This window comes from Terrapene carolina, unplaced genomic scaffold (assembly GCF_002925995.2).
Source record: "Terrapene carolina triunguis isolate 2854851 unplaced genomic scaffold, T_m_triunguis-2.0 Scaffold69, whole genome shotgun sequence".
Taxonomy (NCBI): domain Eukaryota; kingdom Metazoa; phylum Chordata; order Testudines; family Emydidae; genus Terrapene; species Terrapene triunguis.
The window spans coordinates 6,430,653-6,446,532 of record NW_020664420.1 but is presented as its reverse complement, the minus strand read 5'-3'; the positions used below and the strand labels follow the sequence as shown (position 1 = coordinate 6,446,532).

At 46.8% G+C, this 15,880-nt stretch overlaps 1 protein-coding gene across 1 annotated transcript in view; it reads left to right on the top strand.

The window, feature by feature from the left end:
• PSTPIP2 (proline-serine-threonine phosphatase interacting protein 2) overlaps positions 1 to 15,880 on the top strand; it is a 46,971-nt gene that overhangs the window by 17,598 nt on the left and 13,493 nt on the right. Inside the window, exons 2-4 of the mRNA XM_026649302.2 lie at positions 3,522 to 3,622; positions 9,914 to 9,991; positions 11,806 to 11,840. Coding sequence (XP_026505087.1) covers positions 3,522 to 3,622; positions 9,914 to 9,991; positions 11,806 to 11,840 — 214 coding nt within the window. The remainder of the gene's footprint in view (positions 1 to 3,521; positions 3,623 to 9,913; positions 9,992 to 11,805; positions 11,841 to 15,880) is intronic.

Sequence of the window (15,880 nt, the reverse complement as noted above, 5' to 3'; positions counted from 1 at the left end):
AAGTACTAGCTGACTGGCGTGCTTGATGCACAGTGATGTGCTGGCTTTGGCAGTGCGGTAGAGTGCTGGAGGGAGAACTGCTTTCCAGAACCTGGAGAAAGGGTGGCTGGCAGAAGATGTATCTGACTGAAAACTGGCTCCAGAGTGTATGGAGACTATTTCACCTCCATTAGGGTTGTACAAAAGAGCATCTGTATTAAACAGCATGGGTGGGGTGTAGGTGTGGGTGTACGTATGTATTATTGGTTTGTATTACCATAATGTCTGGAAGCCCTAGTCACAGACCAGAACAAGAAGACAGTCTCTGCTCCCAGTGGGTTTACAATCTTAAGTAGAAGACAAGAGGCAACAGATAAAGACAGACCGACAGGGGAGCAGAAGGAAGCGGACAATATTTTTTAAGCCACTGGCTGTGTTGGGGGGGTAGGGTGGAGTGAGGAGAAGCCAAGCAGAAGCAGGAGTCTGTAGAGGAATAGCCAGAATTGCTCTGTGGGGAAGAGTAGGCCTGAGTAAGTGCTGGACTCGCTCTGCTGGCGCATGCTCATGGCAATGTTGATCTAAAGCATCCCCTGGCCTTTGCTGAGGCCTACCTAGTACCAGGCCTGCGGTCAGGTCCGGGTGCGGTCAGAAGGAACTTAGCTCCCTTTGTTCCTCTTCCCTGCCCCTTCTCTTGTACCTCCCCTGTAAATATACACCTGGGAGGGAGATTTCTGGGATCGGAACTTTCAGAGAGTTGCATGGGACCCCCTAAGTGCTGCCCCCCAGTCTAATACATATTGGAACTGGAAAAGGTTCAGAGAAGGGTAACAAAGGTGATCAAGGGGACGTTGCAGCTTCCATACAGGGAGAGACTAAAAAGATTAGGGCTGTTCAGCTTAGAAAAGAGACGACTGAGAAGGGGTATGAGGGAGGTCTATAAAATCATGAATGGTGGGGAGAAAGTGAATAGGGAAGTGTTATTTACCCTTTTCCACAATACAAAAACCAGGGGTCACCCAATGAAATTAGCATCCAGCAGATTTAATACAAAATCAGGAAGTTCTTCACACAATGTACCGCTAACCTGTGGAACTCATTGCCATGGGATGTTGTGATGGCCAAAAGTATAACTAGTCTCAAAAAAGAATGAGGTAAGTTCCTGGAGTTCCATCAATGGCTATTAGTTAAGATGGTCAGAGACACAACCCCATGCTTGAGGTGACCCTAAACCTGTAAGAGCCAGAAGCCAGGATGGGAAGACAGGTGGATCACTCTAGCTGCCCTGATCTGTACACTCCCCCTGAAGTCTGATACTGACTGCTGTCAGAAGACAGGCTACTGGGCTAGATGAACCATTGATCTGACCCAGTATGGCAGGTCTTGTGTCCTTAATCTAAGCTCCATCTGCTTTTGCATGGTTTTTGCTAGCTAGATGCAAATGCTATTTTACTGGCCAGAATCGACTGGGTAGAAACCTATCTATAGGGTCTTATAAAAGCATGTGATGGGGTGTACAAACCCCAGACAAGTCAGGAAAGGTTAATGGGCTGCTCAGGGCCCAGGCAGTCCCACCCTACACCACCTCAAGGTGTCAGGCTTTGAGAGAGGAGCTAAAAAGGGAGAGCCTGGTCCAGTTGCTGTCTGGTTGGGATGGGGAGCAGATCTTGAACTCTGACTGTGGGAGAGATGGCTGGCTGGGGCCAGGAACCGGGGAAAGCTGCTGCCCATCGGGGCCTCCCTCAGTGAAGGGAAAAACATATGTTTCTTTGTGATTATTTTAGCCTTTGGGTATCTGGGGAGGGATGGAACTGTTACATGATCTAGCTGGAGGGTAACTCACCTCAGCCCGGAAGGTGTTGGAGGCAGGGTGGAACAGCAAAAGACTCGGAGGGAACCAGAGGCAGAGTTACTGCTGCACTATGCCATGCCATCAGGGTGTGCAGCCACAGGCTTATAAACCTGCTTCGTCCCCACCGGTGCTGGCCATAGACACTGTGCAGTCTTAGCACTCGGCTAGCCAGGACCGTGTTGAAATCTCACCCTCACTAAAGCTCTCCCTCTCGCATCCGCTTACAGTTGCCTGGCACAGTTAGGGGATATTTGCATTCCAAGGTGTGCCTGTAGGTGGCACGGGACAGGGCAGCTGGGGATCTGCCTCTGGTTGCAGGCCACTTTAAACTCATGCAGAATCTCATGGGCCCTCCTGCTGTTTCAGCCCTAGTGTTCACCAGATCCACATGAGATTCCTCGCTCTCTAGCCACCGACTTTCACTTCCTTGACATACAGTGGTTAAGTCTGCAGTGCTGAAATCCTTGCTATGCGCTGACAGCGCTGCTGCAACTTCTCCTATTTCTCTGTCCTGCCTCTTGCACTTGTGTACAAACCCTCTAGAAATCCCCTTCCACTCCAGTGATCTCTGACCATCTTGGTTTTGAACCATTTCCTGAATCTTAGTCCTGACATTATTCCTCTTTTCATAGGCTTCCTGTTATCTGTTTGACTGTGGCTTCCAGTTCCTTTCTGCAAGCTGCATACTCATCCCTACCACTGCTTCCTTTTCCTACCGCTTGTGTCGATATGCTCTCTGCCCATATGTTTGTCTCTTCTCAACCAGGTTAAACTCTCACGCACACAACACAGAGCTATTCTTTCAGCTGGGGACATCTTCCATTCAGATGTGGCTTGCGGCATCTGCTTCAGGCTTCTTATATAGAGGAAGGACAGTTTGGTGCTTAAAATACTAACCTGGGCCCAGGGCCAGCGCAACCCTTTAGGCGACCTAGGCGGTCGCCTAGGACACTACGATTTGGGGGGTGGCGACCGCGGCGGTATTTCGGCGGCGGGACCTTCCGCCGCCTCTGTGGGGGGAGGGGGGGGCGGGATTTCGGGGCGGGACCTTCCGCCGCCCAGAGTGGCAGAAAAGCTGGTGGCGCTTCTGCCTGGGCCATGGGAAAGTCTGGTTTGATGCTTGTTCTGCCACAAACTTTTTGTGTGACCTTGGGCAAGTTCCTTAGTCTGCCTGATCCTCCGGTCCCTGTATGTAAAAGGGATGTAATAGCACTGCTTTCCTTTACCGGGGTCCTGTGAGGGCATATACATTGAAGAGCATGAGGCACCGAGATAGGAATGTGATGGTGGCCATATAATTACCTTAGATAATTAGAGGTTTCACCTTTGTGAGTTGAGAATGTTTCTATGATTTATACTCCAGGGGCGCCTACAAATCTCAATCAAGATCAGGGCCCCATTGTGCAAGACTCTGCACTAGATCTCTGTAGTATTTAAGCCAGGCTGTTACGTTTTCCTGAAAGCCAGCATAGATCCATTGTCCTAGGTTTTCTCAAACTGAGACCTTCTCCAGTCCAGAATGAAGGGATCTCATTTTATATATTCTTCAGACACCGGAGAAAAAATGTTGGAAAGGAAACTAAGTATTAGAAATGGCTAAACTGTGAGCATCTTAAACTCCAAGTGGAGGTGGTGATATTGACAATGATCTGTCTTGATGCCCATGTGACGTGTTTTTTATTTGTGCTTGCAGAGTACCGATTTAACGAGCACAGCTGGCTATGACAGCATCATTCAACATCTGAATGATGGCAGGAAGAACTGCAAGGAATTTGAAGACTTTCTGAAGGAAAGGTACAGAGCTTTCTCTAAACGCCTAGTTAGTCATGACTAGGAAATGGGTCGGTAATATTTTGATCTGCTGTTCCACATCTGTTTTTTCTGGTTTTTCTGTCTTTCACTGTCCACAGACGATGTAAAAATCTTTCATGTTGAACTATATGGAACACGCATTTTTATGCTGCCTCTGGTACGAGGCTGGTGCCGTGGGTGACCAGATGTCCTGAATTTATAGGGTCAGTCCCGATATTCGGGGCTTTGTCTTATATAGGTGCCTATTAGCCCCCACCTCCCTGTCCTGATTTTTTTTACACTTGCTATCTGATCACCCTATGTGTGTATTGTGCTTGAAATCCTGTGCCAATCAAATTTAATGTCGGTTCCCAAGCCTCGTGTTCGATTCTGCAGCCATTACATGCCCGTAACTCCCATTGAAGTCAGTGGAAGGTTTTTCTGGGCATGGGGAGTTCAACCTATGATACCCCCCGTTGTGAGGTGCTCAGATACTACAGTGATCATTGGATGTTTTTTCCTAAGAGATCTGCTCTAGGAAGTATTTTGGGGGTAGTTCTAGCGCCTGTGTTACACAGGAGGTCAGACTAGATGGTCACAATGGTTCCTTCTGGCCTGGGAATCTATGACTCTTCAATGTGTGTAGCCCCCCAACACTCTTGTGAAGCGAAGAGGGACTGTTTTCTCTATTTTACATGTTCCCTCTGGGGAACTGAGGCGACTTCTCAGGGTCCCACAGGCAGCAAGTGGTGGAGCAAGGAATTGAACCCAGGTCTTGGCATGATGCCCTAACCTCTAGACCATCCTTCCTCTCAGGTTAGGTCAGTTAGGCAGCTGGCATTTTATGGAAAACATTGGAAGGGAGAGGGGGCAAAAAAGTCTACTTGAAACTATTCTCACTATAGTCTTGCCCTGTGGCTTTGTGAAGTATTTCAACGTCGATCCACCAAAACAAATGAAAAATGTTTCTTACGCCAGCAGCTCAGGAGTACTTTGAACATGTAATCTGGATTTATGGCCGTTATTGTTTTGTTGACTGACGTGACGGAATCTCTGAAGCCTGGCACGTGTGCCCATAACCTGGAGGTGTGTGACTCCCAGATTGCTTCGGAATGGTTGCTCTTTATTTTCCAGGGGCTCTCATGACTTTCTAATTGGCAATCGGGAATTTTAGGGCCAATTTTTGTGTTTGACTGTTTCAGTTTAAAAAAAAAAAATTGGAATAGTGCCAATAGAGATTTTTTTTATTTTTCCTTAAATTCTTTCAGGGTGGGTGTTGGTACCTCTGCCTGGAGCACCCTTTACTCAACTACACTGGGGTTATTGGTCTTATGTTTGCTGAATTAGATGCCCTGAAGGTTGTATTTCAAAGTATACATGCACTTTGTGGAACTGCATATTTTTTTTTACAGGCTATTCAGCAAGCACTTTTTGGCATCATGCACCTCTGTGTCATTGTGCTCGAATGTGCAGGAGAAGCAGCATGGTCTAGTGCTTAAAGCAAGGGACCAAATTAGGTCTTTTTGTTTCTGTTCCTGACACTTACTTGTGGTGTGACCTTGGGTAAATCACATAAATCTTTCTTGTCTCAGTTTCATCATCTAGAAGATGGATCTAACACCGTCCTCCCTGAGGTGTGAGGCTTAAATAGGCATTTTGATCTTCTAGGATTAAATGGCTACAGAAGACGAGATTATAATTTAACACAAATAGAGTGTTGGCAAAAGGTGGTATATGGGCAGCCCTGGAGACCAAACTCCGCTAGTTATGCACAAGTACAGTCGAGTTGCAGGACGAGTTTCTCAACCCATTAATAGGTTTCAAACCTGACCTGGAAGGACCACATCTATGAAATAAGAATTAATTCAGCCTCCATGGTCCAGTCTGTCCTCAGACCTTGTGCTGAGACTGCCAGAGAAATTGTCAACTGGTGCCTTTTAGTGATGCGTACACGTGCCCACTGGAAATCCTAGAATCCTAGAAATGTAGGTCTGGAAGGAAACTTGAAAGGTCATCTAGTTCAGCCACCTGCATAGAGGCAGGACCAAGTATCATTACACCATCCCTGACAAGTGTTTGTCCAGCCTGTTCTTAAAAACCTCCAGTGATGGGGCTTCCACAACCTCCCTTGGAAACCCAGTCCAGAGCTTCACTACCCTGATAGTTAGAAAGTTTTTCCTGACACCTAACCTAAATCTCCCTTGCTGCAGATTAAAGCCCATTATTTCTTCTCATATCTTCAGTGGACATGGAGGACAATTGATCACCATCCTCTTTATAACCGCCCTTAACAGATTTCAAGATTCTTGTCAGGCCCCCACACAGTCTTCTTTTCTCAAGACTAAACGTGCTCAGTTTTTGTTTTTGTTTTAACTTGCCTCATTGGTCAGGTTTTCTAAACCTTTTATCATTTTTGTGGCTCTCCTCTGGAATATCTCAAATTTGTCCACATCTTTCCTAAAGCGTGGTGCCTGGAATTGGACACAGTACTCCAGCTGAGGCCTCACCAGTGGGGAGTACAGCAGGACAATTACCTCCCATGCCTTACATACTATACAACACGCCTGTTATTACACCCCAGAATGATGATATCCTTTTTCACAACTGCATCACATTGTTGACTCATAGTCAATTTGTGGAAATGGGGTTGGTCTGGCATGATTTTTTTCTTGACAAATCCATTCTGGCTATACCTTATAACCCTATTATCTCCAGGTGTTTACAAATAGATTGTTCAATAATTTGTCCCAGTATCTTTCCTGTTATGGAAGTTAGGATGACTGACTGGTAATTCCCCAGGTCCTCTTTGCTTCCCCTTTTAAAGACCGGCACTATGTTTGCCCTTCTCTGGGGTATGTTCCAGAGAAGAGCGACAAAAATTATTAAAAGTCTAGAAAACATGACCTAGGAGGAAAGATTGGAAAAAAATGGGTTTGTTTAGTCTGAAAAAGAGATGACTGAGAGGTAGGATGACCAGATGTCCCGATTTTATAGGGACAGTCCCGATTTTTGGGTCTTTTTCTTATATAGGCCCCTTTTCCCCCCCCCCCCCCCCGTCCCGATTTTTCACACTTGCTGTCTGGTCACCCTACTGAGAGGGGACATGATAACAGTTTTCAAGTATGTAAAAGGTTGATACAAGGAGGAGGAAGAAAAATTGTTCTTCTTAACCTCTGAGGATAGGACAAGAAGCAATAGTCTTAAATTGCAGCAAGGGAGGTTTAGGTTGGACATTAGGAAAAACTTCCTAACTATCAGGGTGGTTAAGCACTGGAATAAATTGCCTAGGGAGGCTGTGGAATCTCCAGCATTGGAGACTTTTAAGAGCAGGTTAGACAAACACCTGTCAGGAATGGTCTAGATAATACTTAGTCCTGCCACGGGTGAAGGGGACCGGACTAGATGATCTCTCGAGGTCCCTTCCAGTTCTATGATTCTATGTTGACGCTTTAGAGAATATGCTCCTATGCCAATGGGAGAACTTGTCCCATCTCTGCAAGAGGCGGTAGCTACCTTGACGGGAGAAACTCTCCCATTGACATAGCGCTGTGTACATTGGGGGTGAGGTCGGTCTAATTGCCTCTCTCAGGGGTGTGGATTTTTCACAGCACTGAGCAATATAGTTATACTGATATAAGTTCATAGTATAGACCTGTCCCCAGTCTCCTGGGACCACACCCATCCTTGAGGAGTTTTCAAAGATAGTTCAGGGAGTGGGGAGCCAGGAGCTCTCAGGGCTCTCAGCCCCCTACACCGGCCCTTTTAAGTCGGTGGAAGTGCTCCTGGTGAGGACGTGCACCACCGACCGAACGAGGGTAGTGGATGTGAACCACTGCAGTAATTACTGCAGTGGCTGTAAATCGACCTATGTTAGGTCGACTTAAGTTTGTAGTGTAGACATGCCCTCATTTACCTTAGGATGAATTTCATCAGGCCCTGCTGACTTGAATACATCTAACGTGGCTAAATATTCTTTAACCCGTTCTTTCCCTAGTTTGGCTTGCGTTCCTTCCCCTTTGTTGTTAATATTGTGTTACGTATCTGGTCACTATTAACCTTTTTGGTGAAGCCTGAAGCAAAATAGGCATTAAACCCCTCCGCTTTCTTTCTGAGATGATCAGTTATTTGCTCTCCTTCCCCACTAAGTAGAGGACCTACACTTTCCTTCATCTTTCTCTTGCTCCTAATGTATTTATAGAACCTCTTCTTATTGCCTTTTCTGTCCCTTGGTAGGTATAACTCATTTTATGCCTTAGCCTTTTTGATTTTTTTCCTACTTGCTTGTGCTTGCTTGTGTTCTTTTGTACTCCTCCTTAGCAATTTGTCCATGCTTCCACGTTTTGTAGGATACCTTTTTGATTTTCAGGTCATTAAAGAGCTCCGGATGGTGCCATATTGGCCTCTTACTATTCTTCCTATCTTTCCTTTTCATCAGAATAGTTTGCAGTTATGCCTTTAGTGTTGTTTTCTTGAGGAACTGCCAGCTCTCTTGAACTTCTTTTTCCTGTATATTTTCTTCCCATGGGACCTTACCTACCAGTTCTCTGAGTTTATTGCAGTCTGCTTTTTCTGAAGTCCATTGTCCTTTATCTGCTGCTCTCACTCTTTCCTTTCCTTAAAGTCATGAAATCTATCCGTTCGTGATCCCATTCAGCCAAATCGCCTTCCACCTTCCGATTCATTACCAATTCCTGCTTGTTGGTTAGAATCCAGTCTAAAATGGCTGTCCCCCTGGTTGTGTCCTCCACTTTCTGGAACAAAAAGTGATCCCCGATACAGTCCTCGAACGTACTGGAATGGAAATCCGAGATCCATTTCACATAGGCCACCAAATGGCGGTCAGATAGTAACAGCTGTCTTTCGCCACCAACCCGATCTGCAGTCAAGCTTGATGATTTAGAGGGGGAAAGTGTTACTCTGTGTACCGAAGGATAACAGAGTTGTTCTTGGTGTTGGTCAGTATTTCTTCTCATTCTCCAATTCATCAGCCCAGCCTGGCCGATGTAATAAGATAGACTTTTTGCAGGTCTATATCATGCACATCATTGTTCCAATCAACTACCGTGAGCCATTCTGTTTCAACTCCCCCTCCTCCTTATATTTACTATCACAGCTGCAGCAGGTTTTCACTGTACTGTCCTTTCAGGGGAAGACTGTTGCAGAAGTGAGTCTGAAAACAATTCTGATATTTAGCCCTCTGTACACATAGTTCTTCATGAACACCTTGATCACTGTGTGGTACCCATCACACTGGAGTTTCCTGATGGTTTTAGACTCCCCATTCAAGAGGATATTAAAGATGACAGTTATTGTAAGGACACAGCTTTGGCAGGCATTAGGATAAATTTAAATAGCTGCCTAATTTTCAGTGGGTCTTTACATTTTTATTACACTTGGGGCATGTGTATTGATTTCATAGCAATTGTAAATGTCCATTTGGGCTTAGAATAAGGTGACCAAACACTACTTCTGTGGTCTAGCCATGGGTTCGAATTCTGTCTTCCTCCAGAGAGAAGAGGCTAGTGTGATATCTCAGAAGTGCCACGTAGCCTCTGGGACATGCCATATTTAACAGCTGACTTGGTGGGTGACAACTCCAGGACTAAGGTCCTGCTTCAGATGTTGTTTTTAAAACTTTTGTTTTATTCCAAAGATCCCTTACAGACCTTGATCCATGGAAAACTCCCACTGGAGCTTAAGGGCCAAATTTTCCATCCACTTAACAGAGGTAGTAGCCCTTATATACTTCACCAGGGTAATCCCAAATACAGGAGGAGCTGTCCTTAGAGCTTCAAAGGAAGCAGAGTCTGAACACAGGTCTGGGAGCCAGGAACTCGCAAATAGCGTTGGGTGATCTTTGTTTTGTTTTTGACAGATGGTTTTTTCACTGAAAAATGCATTTTGGGGGGTCCGTTGGGTAAACAGCGACAATATAATCTTAGCTGCTGCTCTTTTGGACTGACCACGTGCAGCCTGTCTGTAGCAGCTGGCCGGAAACCTGGGAGGTGAAAGGGTGAAATTCACAATACTTCATTTCCATTTTTGGCCAAACCTCAGCTATTAGCCCTCTGGTGGTTCAGACCTGGTAGAGTAGTTAGCAGTCCCTTTCACGACCCCTTAGGCCAGGACTCAGCTCGACACCTTATGGCAGTACGAGGCAGTTTGTGTGTAGTTGGTTTGGGAGCTAGATTTCATTCTAGCACCCTCTCCTTCCAGCCTTTACCCTTCTAGCAAGCACCTTGCAGATCTGCATGGCATGTGAGTTTCTTCTAACCTCCTCTCTTTCCACAACAGGGCAACTATAGAAGAAAAATATGGCAAAGAGCTCATTAACCTGACAAAGAAGAAGCCCTGTGGGCAGACAGAATTGAAGTAAGTTTAGATCCTTGTGTGTGTTCTCATTCCTATTTGTGTTCATAACAAAAGCTACCTTGACTTGGAACGCTGATGGCGGGGGCTAATGTCGAATCCAAAAAAGGGAGTGCAAGTTAGAAGGAGGCTGAAATTAGTATTGATATGACTGGAAAAAGACTGGCTAAAATCAGAGTCTTGTGCATGAGAGACATGCCAGTAATTGTAATTCATTGATGTTAGCATCCCACTAAGCCAACTTCCTATTATCAGAAATTAACACTACTTAAAGGAAGTCAACACTAGCTGTTGTGGTCCAGTGTAGAGGACTGGGAATCGTGAGAGCTGGGTTCTCTTCCTGACTTCATGCGTGGCCTTGGACACGTCTCTTCACTTCCCTAAGCTGCGGTGTGTGGCTGCATGTGAAAGGCTGTATTCTCTACTTGCTTGCATCTTCCTGCATCTGGGCTTTGTATAGAATGGAAATAAGATCTCCTCTACATTTCAGCACTGAAATTCACTGTCCAAAAGATTCCAATTTCTTGGGACACATTTCAACATGTGTATGTTAGGGGTGGTGAAGGGGTGTTTAGGTTGAACCTACTACGCTCTGAAAGACACTGCAAACGCAAGAGAACATTTAACTAGCTTTCTTTATGCTAATTCCACTTCCTTTTCTTCTACAGCTTTCCTCTTAGGGTACCCTAGAACTACGCTGCAAATGAAGGGGTAGTTATATCCCAGGTAGGCATATCCGGGTAACAGTGGGTATGTCTCCATAGCCCGTGGCAGTGAGCCTCCCAGCCCTGGTCTGCACGCTTGGGCTTGCGCGAGCACTGTAAAAATAGCTGCACTCTGAAGTTGCGGCTTGAGCTGGAGCTCACACTCAGAAGCTTCCTCTCTGCCCCCCCAGCACCTTAGGCTTCTGAGCCACAACCTCTACCAGCTATGTTTAGGGCTGTAGTGCAAGCCCACGTCTGCAGACCTGGGCTGGGAGGCTTGGTGCTGTGGGCAGCGTAAATATACTCCGGTGCAGTGTAGACTTGGTTGCATGGGCTTCAGTGCAGGCCAGCAACCCAAATGCTTACCCAGGGTCCCCGATGGGTGGCTAGCCCACGCTAAAGTCTGTGCCTACACTGCTACTGTGACCTGTGCTAGCTAGATTACCGCCTACCCTTGCTACAGTCACAGAAAAGGAAGTGGAATGAAAGCAAACAAACTAGTTTTATGTTCTTTTGCGTTTGTAATGTCTCTCAGAGCACCTCAGCTCCCCATCTGTGAAATGGGGATCATCTCTCTTTCTTTGCCTGTCTTGTCTGTTTAGACAGTCCCTGCCCTAAACACAGAAAGAGGCTGTGTTTATGTACGGTGCCTAAACCAGTGGGACCCAATCTTGGTTGGAGCCTCTAGGTCCTACTGTAATACCAACAAATATTAATGATGATGATAATATAAGCATGGGTTAAAGCTGCCCCGGGTGTCACAGGAATGTCATCCCGAACTGCCCAGTTGGTTGGCATATGTAGTGATGTTAATAGTGTCTCCTGTCCCCACCGTCTGTGCTGCTGCATAGGGGAATGAAATCTTGTCCTTGAATGACAGAACGGTGAAAAGCCCAAATCTCTGTTTGAGCCTGACGCTGTGTGTGTGTGTGTGTGTGTGTGTGTGTGTACACACGTACAACCCGAAAGATTGACTGAGTGGGTGTGAGCAGTATGTGAAAAGGTTAGAGCGAAGGGGGAATCTTGCCCTTGTCAGCGAAGCCATCATTACATGCCATGGGGAATCTGACAATTCTATCACCTACCCTGTAACTCTGTGCCTGTGTTTTTCAGCACCCTGAAGAGAGCTCTTGAAGTTTTTAAGCAACGTAAGTAACTGCTTAACATCGTTCTTTGTATTTGTCAAGAAATCCGGCTGCATTGGAGACTGTGGATGACAGTTTGAAAAAAGTATATTCAAAAGTCTGCAAACCTATACAGTCGTTTGCCTCAGAAATAGACTGTAAAATCAGATTAGCTGGGGGTACAGTGAGCTATTCCCATTTTACATTCGTTTGTTTTCATCTCCTTGGCAGTTACTTTCACTCCATACTTTCTAGGAGCATAGTGCCATTATAGAATGCACAGCGCTGTTACCTTCAGAGCATTTTACAAACCTTAACCAATGAAGCCTCACAAAGACACCCTGTGGGCAGATCAGAGAGGAAAGTGTAATCTCTGGTTCACAAACTGGGAAGCTGTTGCAGAGAGAGATGAACTGACTTGCTTAAACCCCCCGTCAGTTGGAAGCATTGTTAGTCATAGAGTCCCTCCTACCCCCCCCCCCAAATGTAATTTGCATTATACTTACTGGGTCCCTGAGAACTTGAAGCTAAACATCTAAATAGATCAGATGAAGTCCTGGGGGGAAGAGCAGGGATGTGCCAGAAAGCAAACTGACTTGCTGAGCAGTGTGGTTTAGCACACGCCCTGTTTGAGCTTTTGATTTGTCTAATGTCTTTGATGGGAGTGCGGGGAGTCTAAGAAGGGATTTGGAGGAGACGTATTGGTGCTATATTCAAAGTGCCTCCACTTCTGCATTCTGTTCAGCTTCATATCTCCTCCTGGATGTCTGTATTTACATTTGTGGCTGTGCTCGGTTGTTCCATTTTGGCCCAAATATTTCGTGTCTTTCTCTGGCCTGCACCTAACCCCTTATCATCCTGTATGTAACTGCTCATTGTATTGCTTCGTCTGGTGGTGGAAAGAGAGACCTTGCTTACTGTGGTGGTTAATTTTTAACACTAGAGAAATAACTGATCTGATATGAGAAGCAGAGCTCTGCGTAAGCGCCAAAGCTGATCTCTCTCTCTCTCTCTCTCTCTCACCAACAGAAGCTGGCCCAGTAAAAGATATTACCTCACCCACCTTGTCTCTCTTCTAGCCCTGTCAGTCCCAGGACACAACAACGCGGCATGATCTGATAGGAAACATTTTTCGCGTATCAAAGAGACTAGTTAAACTACAGTGAAGTGCTGATTGGAAATTTTCTGATGAAACCAAAGTTTAGTTGGAAAATAACAATTCAGCGGACTGAAGTATTTAACCAGCCCTATTACAGGTTAGATGAAACTTTCATAGGGACACAGGGAGCTTTCTACTGGAAACCTGCCTGCTTTCCTGGTGGACTGCTGGGAAGCCCTTGTTCCAGGGTCCACAGCTCTGGGACAATCCCACCATGCAGACTGCTCGGGGCCTACTGGGCTCCACACTATGTGACAGAGACTCAGGCAGCCTTGTGAGTCCCAGCTGGAGCCAGGGACTCCAAGGTCCCCGCTGTGGAGCGGGGAGTCAACATCTCAAGAACGTGGGCTCCAGCTACCGCTTTGGGACAGCCCCTCCATGTCAGGCCTTCCAGGCTCCCTGCTTGGAGCCAGGAATATGAAAACGCTTGGTGCTGTGGGTCTAGCAGCAGTGTGGTTCCCAGCTCCACAGCCTGGAAGCCCTGAGAACCATGGCTCTAGGTGGGGCTCATCAGGGCTTCTAGGCTTCCTGCCGCAGACCTGGGAGCCTGCAATTCCTGGAACCAGATTCCAGTGTCGGTGGCTCTGGGGCAGATGGCCTGGGCTGAGGAGCCCAGGGCTTCCAGAGTCCTGGGCCAGCTGGCTCCCTGGGCTACCCTCCCTGAATAGCAGGGGTGAAATGGACAAGAATGTCCATTTCACCTGTTTTGTATCTAAAAGGCTACAGTTCAGTGTTTCCCAGATGCAGGTATTTGTGGTTTGTCAGTTAGCAAAATATATCAGTAAATTCTGAATCCGAGAGAAACAAAATTCCCAAATACCGAAACTTTTTGTGAGCTGAAACCCAGAGTTTTGGCCAGCTGTCATGCTGTATACTGTTAAGTTGTTTTCCTTGTGTGTGTCCAGTGGGCCTGATTGGCCTTCCATTTAACAATCGTATAAAATCAGGGTTAACTCCCTTGACTTCAGTGATGTTACACCAGTGGGAAAACTGGAATGACAGGTTAGAGAATTGAACAGTAAAGTTGAACCTACAGGAAGGTTTTTGGTGTACTTCATGCTGCTCTGTTCTAAGCACATTCCAACCACTACTGGAGAGCTTGGAAGTCTCTTTCTAGAGACAAACTTGTCTCTTAGGGCTGGTCCACACTGGGGCGGGGGATTGATCTAGGAAACGCAACTTCAGCTACGAGAATAGCGTAGCTGAAGTCGACGTTTCCTAGATCGAACTAAGTTTACTTACTGTGGGTCCACGCGGCGCAGGCAAGCTCCCTCGTCGACAGCGCTTCCTCCTCTCGGCGAGCAGGAGTTCCGCAGTCGACCGGGGAGCGCTTCTGGGATCAATTTATCGCGTCCAGATGAGACGCGATAAATCGATCCCAGAAGATCGATCTCTACCCGCCGAATCGGGCGGGTAGTGTGGACCTACCCTTAAGAACAGTTGAGGTTAATTCGAAGTAACTGGCCTGATAGAGCCACTAATGCAGCCTTGGGGTCCTAACGTGCATTTTAAAACTGGCTGGCACCAGGTGGACAGTGCAGTTATTTTCGTGATAACTGTTTCTTTCCCGGCAGATACTCTGAGAGGGAGGAAGCTGGTGGCGCAAGAATAGCAGTGCTGGCATTTCAACACCCATTGTTAGAAGTGAAAGAGGCTGAAAAGAATGTGACAACACAGTAGTGTTGCCGGAAATCTGTGGTGCTCTAGGAACGGCACGCTTGTCACACAGAATAGGTTATTCTGCACGCTGCAGGCGCTCGGCGTGTCATGGCGTCCGTCGGGCTAGAACTACAAGCAAGCCGGCGTCTGTTAGAGCAGGGCAGGGAAAGGCAATTCCGTTGTGTGGGAGATTTTTGATATTTCGAAACTTGCTTCTGAATCGGAATGAAACCAAAACAGAAATTTTGAAATTTGCTGCCAAGCGGAATGGAGCCCCAGCTTCCAGGCAGTCTGCCAGGCGCGCTGCAGATCCTGGAGGCCGCGCTCCCCAGCAGCCCACCAGCTGGGTTGCGGAGGAGCCAGATGGGGAAGCTGGCAGGAAATCAGGCAGGTTTCTGTCGTCACTTTGTTGAAATCGAACCGTGTCTGTGAAATGTTTAGATAAATCTTCAAATTCTGATGAAAAAAATGTTTTGTCAGCCGCTTCCTGACCAGCTCTCCTGCCTATGACTAGGCCCCTACCAAATTCACGGTCCATTTTGATCCATTTCACTGCTGGAGGGTTTTAAAATTGGTCGGTTTCACGTTTTCAGATGTTTACATCTGAAATTTCATGGTGTTGTAATGGGGGGGTTCCTGACCGAAAAGGAGGTTATTGGGGAGGGGGAGGTCACAAAGCTTATATAGGGGGGTCACGGGATTGCCACCCTCACTTCTGTGCTGCCTCCAGAGCTGGGCTCAGAAGGTACAGCCATGGAGCTTCCTGCAGCCAGGGGAGGTACCCAGAGGTGGGTCTGATCTCCCCCCGAGAGCGGCCATGCAGGGGAAGAGGAAGTCCCATCCCTCTCCAGACCGGTGGACTAGTAGCTGGAGCAGTTGAACAGTAGGAGTCCCTCCAATAGCTAGATTTATGGGGGAGGTCTGATTTCATGGTCCGTGACGTGTTTTTCACGGCTGTGAATTTGGTAGGGCCCTACCTATGACACACAGATGCACAATGCTGATTGCATCCAATAGAGGGCAGTGGCGCACCCCCCCGCCCCCGAGCCAGGTCATTGTAATGTCTTCGTAGAGGCTAGTGCTGCTGTCATGTAGCATGCTGGCCTTTCAACATTTTCCTGGCTTTGAACTGCACTGGGTGAAAAATCTAATCAATTCACTTGAAAACAATTACATCCAATTATGTCAGTTAAAACCCAGCCTTTGTGGTCCACCCTGTGCTGTTTTGTTCATCAGTCTAAAGCAG